General features: G+C 34.0%; 1 protein-coding gene across 1 annotated transcript in view; it reads right to left on the reverse strand.

The window, feature by feature from the left end:
• Nucleotides 1-305: 305 nt before the first annotated feature.
• SKAP2 (src kinase associated phosphoprotein 2) overlaps nt 306-13,902 on the reverse strand; it is a 126,779-nt gene continuing 113,182 nt past the window's right edge. The window contains exons 11-13 of the mRNA XM_015810593.1: nt 13,119-13,231; nt 3,328-3,429; nt 306-1,124 (exon numbers count right to left, since the gene is read on the reverse strand). Coding sequence (XP_015666079.1) covers nt 3,337-3,429; nt 13,119-13,231 — 206 coding nt within the window. The 3' untranslated portion in view covers nt 306-1,124; nt 3,328-3,336. The remainder of the gene's footprint in view (nt 1,125-3,327; nt 3,430-13,118; nt 13,232-13,902) is intronic.

Here is a 13,902-nt window from a genome sequence, read left to right on the forward strand (position 1 = left end):
CAGAGAGATATTTTAAGTTAGTCAGACTTAATCAAAATGCTGCCTATGTCAATCTGGAAAAGAGATTAAGAACATGATACCTGCAGAACTTGAGCATACAGATGGAGGTGATCCCAGGAGACAGCCAAAATATGGAAAGAGAATACAAATACAAGTCACCCAAATAACAATTTTCCTATTTCATAATTTGTTATTATAAGCAAACAAAAGCAGTTTGGACCACTGCAAGGGTTTGTGGATCAACATAACTCTCAGTCTATATATAGGGGGGGGGGGAATGAAGAATTTTAGAATAAACAGAATAAACCCAAGAGATGGATTTTGCTTAGCATTTTATACTGGACTTATCAAATACATTAATTACTTTAGCAGCCTAATATAATTTCTATTATTGTTGATCATTCCATATGATGAGCTAAGAAGAAAGCTGTGAAGCAATTGAAGCAAAAGAGCTATGTAGAAGTAGCCACTAATCAAGCAAAGTTAGTATTCAAACAAGTTTTTGGAAGAAGCACTTATATTCCTAAAAGTTCTGCTAAGAAAAAAAATGTGTACCTAAGAATATGTATGAACTGATACTATAATGTGTAATGTACACCTCCTTCAAATATATTAAAAATAGATATATATTTCAATATGCTATCACAGTGTCACATCATGTGTGTGTGTGTGTGTGTGTGTGTGCGCGCGCGCACGTGTGATTTAAATGTTTAAGATTAAAATGCAAATGAAGGAAAAGGCTTTTCCTTTTCAGTTAAGAAAAAGCAGGTCATAGCAATGTTTACAGGAAAGATCCATTGCCATGTATCACTATGTCAAGTAGAGGCATAAAATCTTGCAAAGATCTTCTGTGTTGCACATATTGAAATTAATTAGGCTGATCATCAAAAATTTATTGCAGTTCTCTTCCATTAAATTTCAAGTGCATATAATCAGGTTATGCTCATTTACCAAGTGAGTAATAAATACAACCCTAAATAACTGTATACCACAATAAAGAGTGTCAAAGCAAATAGTAAAAACAAAAGTAAAAATGTATCTTCCCAGTCTTTCATTTCTTGTAGATCTCTATAGCTTCTTTACAACCTCCATTAGTTGGCTTCCAGTTTGCAGAATCAGCCTGGCTGGAAACAAGAGGAAAATCTTGTTACCAATATGAAAAAGTAGCTACATGTTTAAACCATAAGAAATTCTCCACTCCATGTTTTCTCAACCTAAGGGCCTCTAAATAGTTTTGGAATATGATCCTCCACTACATGGAGAAACTACATTTCAGGATACACACTGGAAATTTCTTTATTTGTTACATTTCTACCCCACCACAATTAATGTGAATGTCCCTAATCTATAGCTTTAATACAGTTTAGAAAACAGATTTACAAAAAATGCACAAACTAGAGGCCTGTTTCCTTCTTTGATTAATACAAAAAAATAAAAAAACACCTCCCTTATCAATAAAAATAACTACAGAATATCCTTAGTCTTGGTTACCTGCAGTTCACAAATTATAAGGCAATAACAGGAGATGTGTTTAATGCACCCTACAAGCCCTATATATTCTCATTTTTAATCAAATAGTAACACTCTATGCCCTAACCACGCAGACGTTCTGCTCATTTTCCCCAGTAATTAATCAGAATAGAAAACCCCTCAGTCTCTTGCTTTGGTGGACAGTAGAGCCACAACATAATGTAACAACTTCATGTGACAAATGACTGAATCTTATCCTATTAATGTAGAACAACATCTTTACAAGATTTCAATTGATTAGCTTTATTTTCATAATTAAGCAATGCGTCCTGTGTCTAAACTAAATGAAGACTGGAAAAGTGAACAAGAAAGACTGGTACTTAATTCTTCTCAGCTTGCAATTTCAATTTTTTTAAAAAAATGGGGAAGGGGAGAAGAGTCTATGAACTGAAACAAGAATGTTTCTTAAATTAATTTTAGAACATCTGTTTATGTAAACAAATCCTTGAAAACAGTATGTGGCACCACCACCACCTTTGTCCACATGGTCTGGAACCTATTTAGATCATTGGTAGGATAAGAAATTTGGGTGAACAGGAGTACAATTATAACTTCAACAGAGCTGGCATTTGTACTGAAGAGGGCTAGATTAAAAAAAAATCTTTGGAACACACAGATATGGACTTGTTAACACCTGTCTGTCTGCAGCATCTCTCTTTTGCAAGGATGCAGCTGTTGAAAGCTCCTACATTCTTAGAAAAAATGCAGCCGCTTTAGGCTGCTGCTTGGAAGTCCTATAAGAACATCTCACAGGCTCCAAAACACATTTTTGTATCTGGAGAATTGCACAGCCCTAATATTAGGCACATATGGGTTATCGCTATTAAAACAGCTAAATGCAAAACATATCTATAGGAAAAGAAGCTGCTAAACAGAGCCAAATTTGAGGATAGCCTGGACAACATGAAAATAGGTTGTGGTATATGAAATATTTTGAATTTAAATCTTTCACAATGAAAGGTTTTTTAAAAAGACTTGTGAACCATGTTCAAATTTTGTAATAAGACAAGTTTTAGGATCCAGGCAGATATAACATTTGAACCACGTGATTTTTCTTGAAGCCCCATTAATAATAACTATTCAGTCAAAGGTAGTTTGCAAGCATAACATGGCTAGAGAATACCACAAATGACCAGGATTCTAATATCACACGCCCACCTTTTCCTTTGCCACTGCAGAATCATTTATTAATCATAACAACAACAACAACAACAGTTTGTTTTGGTATTATTCTTGTTGTTTTAAAAAGACAATAGTCTGTATCAGGGCTTTTTTTTGTCATAGAACGCCCAGAACGGAGTTCCGGCATCTTTTTTGGATGAAACCTTGTAGAGTAGGCAAGGTGGGTTGTATGACATGTGTGAGTTCCGGCACCATTTTTATTTTTTTTTTACAAAAAAAGCACTGGTCTGTATGAAAAAATGAGGAAAAGGAGTATGCTTACCTTTTCTAATCTCTACATTTACACTATGAAGAGAGAAAAGAGCTGGGACCATTTTGAAAAATAAAATTGCTTACATGTCCTGTTTCAGTGTTCTAAATAGTCTGTTCCTGGGACTCTTTAAATATAATTAATAAAATGAAGGTCAAATATTGGTGTGATATAGAGCACACAGGATATTGGAGAACATTTTTGCTATTCCTAGAAACACAGTATTTTATATGATATAAAAATTACAGATCTTTTTTCTCCTCCCATCCCAAGAAAGACGTTAAAGATTCCAGGAAAAGAAACATATAAAACAGAGTAAAAGAACATATAAACCATTACAGAAAATTGAATTAAAATGTACTTACTCTTGCCTCTCAAATATCATACATCTCCATTATGTAGGCTTTAGGCACCAAGCCAATGGTTCCTTTCATTTCTCCTACCCACCAGCCAAATCTATTGTACTCCTAATTGAAAACAATATGCAGTATTAACCTTTAGTCTGATATGAATGCAACAAGAGTTTTGCATATGATTCAAGTTTCCTCCTTATGTACAGTTATAAGAGCATGAATGGAAAATTAAAATGTTAAGGAAGAGCGTATGAATGTTGTACGCATGACTTTCTCAAGCACTTGAAATGCAGTTAGGGCCAAGACAGGAAATTACTCTTTAAATGGCTAGGCATCTGTTTCTATGTCTGAAAAAAGATTTTTTAAAAAAGCTACTTACTTATCTATGGATCCTGCAAGCCATATATACTCAATGAGACAAGAATGTGATTATATCATATGTGTTTTGTTTGTATTTCTTGATATGGTAATAAACACTTTTTAAACAAAAAAGGAAGATAAACCCTGGATCTCTAAACACGTTCAATTGGAAATATTTTCCCAGTTGTAGGTAACTGGTGCAGTCTTCCTTATAATGCTACTTTTTAATTTAAAAAACGTGCACATTATTGAGGCATTTTTCAGAAGTGTTCAAACTGGACTCATCTTTATTTGTCTCTATTCTGTTTTGATTTCACTAATAAAAACATAATTCTGTATTACTGTAAATACACGCTAGACACACAAACATACAATATTTCATAAAAATGTATATCCACTGGTACCAACTCAGAAATAGTTTAACAAAGTTGAAAAAGATCATATGTTATTTTTTTGTTAAATTCATATAAAATAATTGCATATCATTACCCCTGCTCTGTGTTAACCAATGCTTCCTGCCATAAAATTTTATCACAGATCTTATATGCCTGACAAATGACTAAATGCATTTTGCTTTGAATTTTGTTTAGGCATAGCAATATGAATCCAAACCAAACCAAGTATATGAAAGTTTAAGGAAACAATCTTTTCCAAAAGCAATACCAAATAACAGAGATCCAAATGTAATTGTTTTTGTCCCTGGAAGGTAAATATTGTTATGATTAATCCTAACAGGAGCTCAATAACTTTCAGCAACTGAAAATGAATTCCAGTAAAGTATGTGCCAAAAGAAACAGAAGAAAACAGATTCCTTGTTCAAAAGACAGACTGACAGTAAACTATATAAAAAAGTGAAGGAAAATAAAAAAGACCTAAAGAGCATTCTGCTGCAGTGGGTTGTGTTTGCCAGTCTGTTTTTACCTGAAATTAAGCATTAATGTGTTCTGATGGAATTTGGGCATTATATGGGATGCAAATTCACCTATCCTTCCATAGCATTTAAGGGAATAGAAACAGCAAGGTACCAAAATTACTTCCATCCCTTCCAGGGCTTTCTTCAAATGATCTGATTAACTTGTGCCAGATCTATTAACCCTAATCTATTAACAGCCCATATATGCTTTCTATCCCCTGCTATCTTCAGTTCACATTTGTTTCCTATCTACTCCTATCCATTAACCCCGTTGTTCATAACCTCAAATTTGCCTTTCTTCCTGAGGCTGTCCCTCTCTACCTCCTCTCATCTAACTCCTCTCATCTCACGTCCACCTTAATTTCTAATTTGGCAGGAACACTTAGGAGAAGATTTCTCCAGATTATGCTGTAACATAAAGTACCAGAGATTTTTGTTTTAGTTTTGATAATGAGGACAATTCTATGTAGTGGGGAAAGTTAAGACTCCTATAAAGTTGAGGTATTAAAAGCCAATACCCTCATTTAACCAAAGGGCACAACAATAAACCACATCTCCAAGTTCTGCTTTTACCTCATTTGCCATCAGGATAGAAGAGGAGCTCCAAAGAAAAACTTTTTAACGTCTTTATTCCCCCATGGCTATAAATGACGCTAGTTCATGAACCAGTGCAATTCAGCAAGCAAGTTTGCTTACATGCTTACAGTAAGAATGACTCTTGCTGGGCTGATTATTCTGGGGCCAAAACCCTTAAAGGCAAGAGGCACTTGCTGTCTCACCAGGGGGTTCAGATGTTCCAGCTGTGTGTGTTTGTTTAATAAACACGTTTCATTCCACATTAGCCTGCTTAAATACACAAGCTACAGTCTCTAGAGATTTAAAATGCAAGTAATCACTCATAATGCCAATCCTCACCTGTGTTAGAGGAATCTTGCCAAGGAAGCTTTCCAAAATAACTTTTTTTTTTGTAAATGTGGGCTGGAGAACAGGGCAGAGAACAAACACAATGTTTTGTAGAATGCTTTGTTTTTTACTTAAGGGATCATTAAAGCTTTTTATGACAGAATGAAAATATTCCATGTAGATATTTCAGGAAGTTAGAAACAATATATTCTGAGGGTGATAGGAGGACGAACCTCAGGAGCCACAAATTAAAATAATAAACTTTCGCTCCTCCCCCCCCCCCCAAAAAAAACATCTTGCCATTTAAGAATATTTAAATTTAATGCACATGTCTGATTTAAAATATTATGGCAATGGAAGTGTAATAGTATCAGAAGTTAATTTATAGATAGGCTTCAGACACTGAAATCTTACTTTATCATTACTATTCTTGATATGAACCCCACAAGCAATCTGAATCCCAATTAAAGCATATGAAGTATAAGCAGGAAAGAAAAAATGAACTGCTATATTGGAAATGTAATGTTTTAGTCTTAGGTTACTGCCATCACTACAGAGACATCCATTTTTAACTAGTTAATTTGTTTACACCCCTTTCTTAAAATATGTGTAACTTTTGTATGTACTTACAAGACAATTTGATCATGCTTTTACAGCATCTTTACAAATACATTACTTTCAGCAACAATAAAAGGCAACTGATTTTTGGCTAGTAGCTACCTTCAGAGTCATATGCTAGTTCTGTGTATGAATGCACACACAAATATAAATGAATGGAACTTAACAGTCATCTCTAAAGAAAACCCAAGTATTACTGTAATTTCAATTACAATATTATTCTATAGATTGCCAGGCATAGATTATTTATTATCTAAAATATTAAACCAATTAATCAATTAAGAACAAATCAGATTACCAACAAGATTCATATGTAATCATTTTCTACAATTTAATGTTCAGAGTCAAAATAATCTATGTTATTTTAGTGCTCCTTAAGTCCACTAAATTTATTTAAGAGATCGTGAAGTATTGCTTATGAAAGTACAAAATGCTTAAGGTGGGACTTGAATTTAAATATCAGGCAGCCTCAAAGTCAAATATTTAATTGTAATGAATAACAAATATAGTATGAATATCACATACAACCTAATTGTTCATATTCTATTCAAATATAGATAAACCTAGTATCCTTAATTCTTCTATGCGTCTAGATATACTGTGTATTCTTCCCATCAGCTCTTTCTTGCAGCTTTGGCAACTGATTCTGCTTCAAACAGACTGATAAAATAATGAAGAGTCCTTTAATCTGCAAGAAACCATTCTAGTCAATTTACAAGAATTATTGCATTCCTTTGTAGGATGTGTAATTATTTTCTATTAATCATGTACTATGAAGCTGCATTATGTGGCTATTCTGTTATCACTGGGAAGAGGCCTGCCTTCAGCTCCCAACAATGTTAGGTAATTACTAACACAAAGCTTCTTTCTCCTTCTGGAGAAATTCTATCAAGATCTAGAAGCACTGTAATGCTTTATTGCATGAAAGTAACCATGAAAGAAATTAAAGACCTATATAATGAATTGCTTAACAATAAATGTGCAGGTGAGAAAAGGCTAGTGGAAGAAAAGGGAAGAAAAATGCTTTTAAATTTGGGAGAAGTGGATTCAAATTTCTCTGACTTAGAGTAAACTCAAATAATGTAATTTTGCTACTGTTAATCTATTTCAATTGGTCTACTTCCTAATCCAAAATAAATCTATGAGAGTCCTCTAAAGTGACGTTTAAATGCACGTGTGTGCATGCACACACGCACACTATCATGATCATCATTATCATGGAAGGCATCCAAATTTCAGGACTGTAATAATTGAGAGTGTTATTATCCTAACGTTTTTGTAATTAAAAGTCCTACACCAAACAAAGTACTGTTAGAGTCTCCTCTTTGTCTGTAAAAAATGTTTCCATGGAGAGTGCTCTGCCTTTAATACATACTTGCAGGGCTTTTTTTGTCATAGAACGCCCAGAACGGAGTTCCGGCACTTTTTTGGGATGGAACTTTGTAGGGTAGGCAAGGCGGGTTGTATGACGTGTGTGAGTTCCGGCACCATTTTTTTTTTAAGAAAAAAAGCACTGCATACTTGTGATTTTGTGTGCACTTGTGTGGTGAAACAGCATGTCAGAATGAATGGGTCAGATCTAACTACATGAAGCTTTAGTTCCATTCAGTATTTTTCTTAAATTAGTTCCACTGATTTCCATTTGATTATAGGTACTGACAAAGGCTGCAATTCCTAAATTGCATAATACTAGATTTACTTCCAAGAAACAGATTCCACAAAATATCCTTCTTTCAGCATTCAAGGTGATTCATAACAATTACTTGATTTAACCTCATACTAGGACATGAAAACTTTCATATAATTTTTAAAAATATATGGCAAACTAAATGAGTATGACAAGCACAAAAATCCTTAATGAATGTTTAGCATTGGAATACTGTATGACCACAGATTCAAGAAAAGGCAGCCCACTTGCTATTGGAAAGCTCTGTGTGAAGCGATCTAAATTCAGACTAACTGCAAATTTTGGATTCGGTGCTGATTATGGTATTTTTAAATGCTTCAGATATGAACTAAAAGTCCTATAATCCAGATGCACAAATTTACTGAGTATGCTGGAACAGCAAAGTCTCACAGAAATATGGATCTGTGGGGGATTGTTTGAAATTGGCAAGCAGTTTACTGTAACTGGAAACAAAAATACATGATCATGATTTCTAGTAAATTACTGCACACTTTTTCAAAAAGCAATTTCAATATATGCTTCAGATACAGTCCAGAATAAAAAGGCCACGTTGCATCTGCATTTAAAAAATGAAAACCAAGGTTTTGTTCTATAGATTATTTTAATAGATTTCTATGATTTTGTTAGGCAAAATTGAAGATAGCAGATTTATTTTGGTTTTTCTCAGAGCTAATCTTGACCAAAATCAAATTCTTCTACTAAAAAACAATACCATATTATATGTCAAAACTCTACAGGTAGCCATATTATCTTGAGTCATGGAAGTTGCACTCTTATTAAATATTATTACTCTTAAAGTAAATGTGCAAATGATGACCCATAGAGTAACTGATCATATGAAACACATGTCCAAACCCCAATTTCTGTTATTAATAAAAAGAATAAAAATACCAGCCATGTTGCCTTATAATTGTATGTTCCAGGCACATGAATTGCTCAAATTTACAAATTAAAATCATTTTGACCTTCACAGAGTAATTTTCAACTTTCTTACCTTATAAGGTGCTCATAATAAAAGCACTGGAAATCTTGATAATATGTACATTTATATTGAAAATTATGTCTACACTGTTTGTGAAATGGAAACAGTAGGATATTAAGTGTTAAATCAGCTTTTTCAGTTTCAGGTGCATTTGCTTTTAAAGAAGTGTAACACATATCATTCATCCAATTGTTAACAAAAATTCCTAGAATCACTAAAATCATGACATGGGTTTCCCCCTGTAGTTTTATTTTAACACCAAAATATTGATTTCAATTGTTATGTTTTAAAAATGAATTCTGGCTCCTTGTTTCTGCAAAATTACTTTAGCTGCTTTCCTCTATGAATTGAAAAATGTGGATGTTTAAGTAAAGAATTATGGAATTATTTGAAGTTGATATCTGCATAAAAATCAAGAGAAAATAATCACAGAAACAAAGTTTTAACAAAAATACTTTCTGATTATAATCACTATTATAATTAATTTAGACTACATTATGGATTTTTTTCAGCAATGAACATACAAAAAATATAATAAAATGAAAAATTTAAAAGAACAGTAACCACTGAATTTTTCAAATCTTCAGGAATCCAATTACTATACAAAAACTTTAGTGTGCAATATTGCAAAATTTAAAATATAAATTCTATACTATTTGCAGTGGGTATTCAGATTTATAAATGAAGCTGTAAATTAAGCTTGCTTACAAACAGTATATGGTATTTTTTTAAACTTATCCAAGATTTTGTATTTTTTATCATCAAAGTACAATTATCATCAATATTAGAGTAAGTTGGAACAAGATAAATTTGCCAGTAAAGATGCCCAAACCCATTAGCACTTTGGCAAAATTTTCTACGTGGTAACAAATGCCTTAAATATATTTTTATTCCTTTTGTTAACTCTTTTCTGTTGAAATAGTATTTTGTTCCTGTTTTATCTTTTAATTTATATTATATTCTTCCTACAGCACATAATGCCTACATTAAATTCTTTCTCATGGGAATAAGATTTTATCAGAATTAATGTCAATAAGGGTCTGATATATGACGAGGGGATAATAAGTAATAACTAAGATGAAGTCGAAGTTAAATTTCTGTCACCACTTTTGAGCACCACACTATAACAGTGCACCTCTAATTTTCAACCACTAGATGGGGTAAAGAATTATTTTTCTTAAAAAAACCCAAAAACAAGAATCACCAGGTGCCAAAAAGCTAAAGCTTTTTATAGTCTTAAGAAATATTGACAGCTTTAAGAAATGTTTGATCAAGTTCTTAAGCTTCAAAGGCTTTAGATTATTTTACTTTAGCAGTACTCTTAAATTCTTTCTCTGGCTAATAACTCTCAGAACTGGATAAATTATTATCCTGTGCCTTTTTGTTTCCTAAATTCAGAGCTGATAGAAGACTGCTGAAGTATTTACACCAGCAATACTCAAACTGAAAAAACAAGTTGAATTTTGATTTAAATTTCTTTTCAGTTTTAAAAATTAAGTAACTCAAAATATAGCCAAGCTGCAAGATCTCAATCAAAAGCCAAAGATTCCAAATACATTTAACAAAGGATTAGACAGGTTAGAGGACAAGGGAACTCCAACTAATATTCCCTTTTATAATGGAACCCTTTCAATCCTGAGTTAAATAACAATGAATCTTACTATTAAAAATGGTATAAAAGTACTTTTAAAAAATCTAGGAGCTTAATTACAAGAACTCTAAAAATTACTTAGTAGAAGAAACCTACAAGTTAGTTACAAGAAACAAACAAGGTATTACTAGACACCAGCATTTGTCAAAAATAAATCTTGCCAGCCAAACCTTATTGCCTTCTTTGATAAAATGACTAAATTAGTGGATAAGAGAAATGCTATGGACATAGTTTACTTAGACTCCAGTAAAGCATTCAACAAAGTAGACCATAGCCTACTTCTTGGTAAGACAGAAAAATGTGGGATAGACAGTATCATCACCAGATAGATTTGCAATTGGCTAACCAACTATACTCAGCATGTAATCCTCAATGGAACTAGATTTACGTGGAGTGGAATTCAAGGCTCTCTCTTGAAGCTAACGCTCTTGAACTTCTTCATAAATGATCTAAATGAGGGGATAGAGGGGAACTTGTTAAATTTGCAGACAACACTAAGCTTTGGGGGGGGGGGATAGCTAACACCTAAAGTGTTAGACTCAAGATAGACCCAAGACTCAGAAGGATCTTGACAGATTTGAACACTGGGCCCTGTCCAACAAATGCAATGAGTGAGAAAAGTAAGCTTCTACACATAGGCAAGAGAAACCAAATGCACAGGTATAGAATAGGTGGTACCTGGCTTAACAGTAGTAACTGTGAGAGGATGTAGGTATCCTAGAAGACCACCATTTAAGTATAAACTAGCAGTAGATTGCACTTGCTGAAAAAGCTAATGCTGTCTTGGACTACATTAACAGAGGAATAGTTTCAAGATCATGTGAAGTGATAATACCACTTTAGATTGTACTAGTTAAACTACACTTGGAATACCTGCATCCAGTTCTGGTCATCACAATACAAAAAAGTTGTTGAAATCCTAGAAAGAGTGCAAAAAAAGCAACAAAGATGAAAAGATGTCTAGAGACAAAATGGTATGATGAACGATTGAGAGACTAATCTAATCTAATGAAGAGAGGGACCAGGGGTGATATGATAGCAGTCCTCCAGTACTTGAGAGATTGTCACAGAGAAGAAGGGCCCAGCCTATTTTCCAAGCCACCCAAGGGAAGTAAGAAATAACAAGTGGAAGATCATTAAAGAGAAATCCAAACTAGAACTAAGGAGAAATTTCCTGTCAGTGAGAACAATTAATCAATGGAATGGCTTACCTCCAGAACTTGTGGGTGCTCCATCACTGGAGGTTTTCACTGGAGGTTTTTACAAAGAGACTAGACAGCTATTTGCCCAGAATGGTATAGGATCTCCTGCGTGAGCAGAGGGTTGGACTAGAACACTTCCAAGGTCCCTTCCAAACCTATTATTCTATGTTTTATATTCTAAATTGGATTAGCCTTTAGTTTATACTCAATTAAGTGACAATTCTTGAATGCTAAACATTAAATATAATCCAATGTACTGTTTCTTAAAAATAAACCCACTCATTTTGTTCAAAGGGGCTTCTTCTTAAATATCAAATAGGAAGATTGATAGGAAGATTGCTCTGTCTTGCTCTATGTCTAGCCACCACCTACCAAATTAAATAATGCAAAAGGAGGAGGTAAAGCATGATCTACATGTAAATAATGTTGCATCAAACTCTTCTTCTATTAGTAACATACTCTGTTTCCATCTGTCATATGAGATTAAAATATTTTTCATCCAAGGACTGTCAGGAGGGCAGATCTGATAAACAACCCTACTAACCATAAGGTTAGTAGAACACATGAGTTACTTAGTTGTTAGATTTACAACAAACAGAACAAATTCATTGTCAGATTATCATTAGTAAGACTACATCTTCTTCGATCACGTCTAGCTATTCTTAGCTCGAATGGGAAACATTCTGCACTTTACTATTATGAAGGCATGGCTCAGAGAATATTATAAAAATATTAGCCTAGAAACTACTGACATTCTTAGGAACGTATTGGATGAAAACTCTGATGTCAGGAGTAACCTCTGGCTTTGGTATGGTAGCGATTTAAAAAAGTTTTGCAAAGATTTGCACATTGTGGCTAAAAAAAAGGGGGGGGGGGCTGTGGGAAAATGACCCAGCCACTTTTCCATGCAAACTTATCTGAAAGGTGTAGTGCTACTGAGTAGTTCGAGGCAGCAGCCAACTCCCAGATAAAGTCGCTATAAAATCTTTCTTCACAATAAAATAATGTGAGGTTTTTAGTCTTATACGGATCTCTCTCTCCCTTCCCTCCCTCCCTTCCCTCCCTCCCTCCCTCTCTCCCTCCCTCCCTCCACCCCCCCCCTCTCTCTCTCATCAGCATATACAAGAAGTACCAAAGAAAAGGAAGTAAAACATATACATTCACATCCACTTCATACTATATTGACAAAGCTACATTTTACAAGCAATAAGAGCATTGTCTCAGCGGGAAGTTACTTAGTGGTGGGTAACCAAGATTCCAAACAGAGATAAATAAGTTTTAAAGACAATTCCTGTTGCACAATAAAACTTCAAATGTGGTTACATTAAATTGACAAAATAATTAATGTGCAAGGAACTTCTCACCAAGTGTGAAAGATGCAAAGGAAATGCCCATTTCCTGACGACCTTGAAGTTTGCTTTTTTTTCTCCTTTGGTCTTATTTCAACTATCTCCCCATACCTATCTTTTAGGGGTGGAATACGGTACCTTACTGAGAATGTAGATAACATCACCACGTTTGAATGACAGCTCATCAGGAACATCCCCAGTGCAGTCCCATAAACCTTGATAGAAATTAACATAATCGGGTTTTTTATTGCCTGGGGAAGAAAAACATGCATACATTAGATTTTTGAACCTGATTGCTGCTCTGATGAAGCTTTTTTTCAGAGTCTTTTTTTTTAAAAAGAGTACATCTACCTTTGGTTTTTAGTATTCTTTCTAAGTGCAACATAAAAAAGCTTCTTTTTCATTGTAAAACGTAGCTCTCTACATCTTCTTTGCCACTGCTACAGTATTATTTTCACACATAAAATGTGAAACATTGCTGCTGACCTTAGAAAAACATTTGGCAACAGACAAACAAATGCTTCCTTGAAGTCTGGGTTTTAGGAGGGAGGGTGGAATCTTTGAAAATTTCACTCTTTTTGAGATCTAGCACAAAACCATTGTAGATATTTCTATAGACAGAATCTTGCTGAAGCTGCATTTTTAAAAGAAATGTATTTATGTCAGCAACACTCTTTAGATATAAACTCATCCTTCTAAGAACATAAGCACAATGAATGTGCTACGTTCTAACTGCCATACAGACCATTAACTGATAGATTATTTTAGCTCTGTTTGTTCTGTAATGCCACAATAACAGCATATTAAATGCTTTGTCATATGCATACCATACACCAAAGCATTTACTGGAGCACACAAGGCAATGCCACTAAAATATACTGAAAGCTTCTGCATGCATGGCAGACAATTTCCTGTTTTCAGG

This window comes from Protobothrops mucrosquamatus, unplaced genomic scaffold (assembly GCF_001527695.2).
Source record: "Protobothrops mucrosquamatus isolate PMUCROS unplaced genomic scaffold, P.Mucros_1.0 scaffold12, whole genome shotgun sequence".
Classification (NCBI taxonomy): Eukaryota; Metazoa; Chordata; class Lepidosauria; order Squamata; family Viperidae; genus Protobothrops; species Protobothrops mucrosquamatus.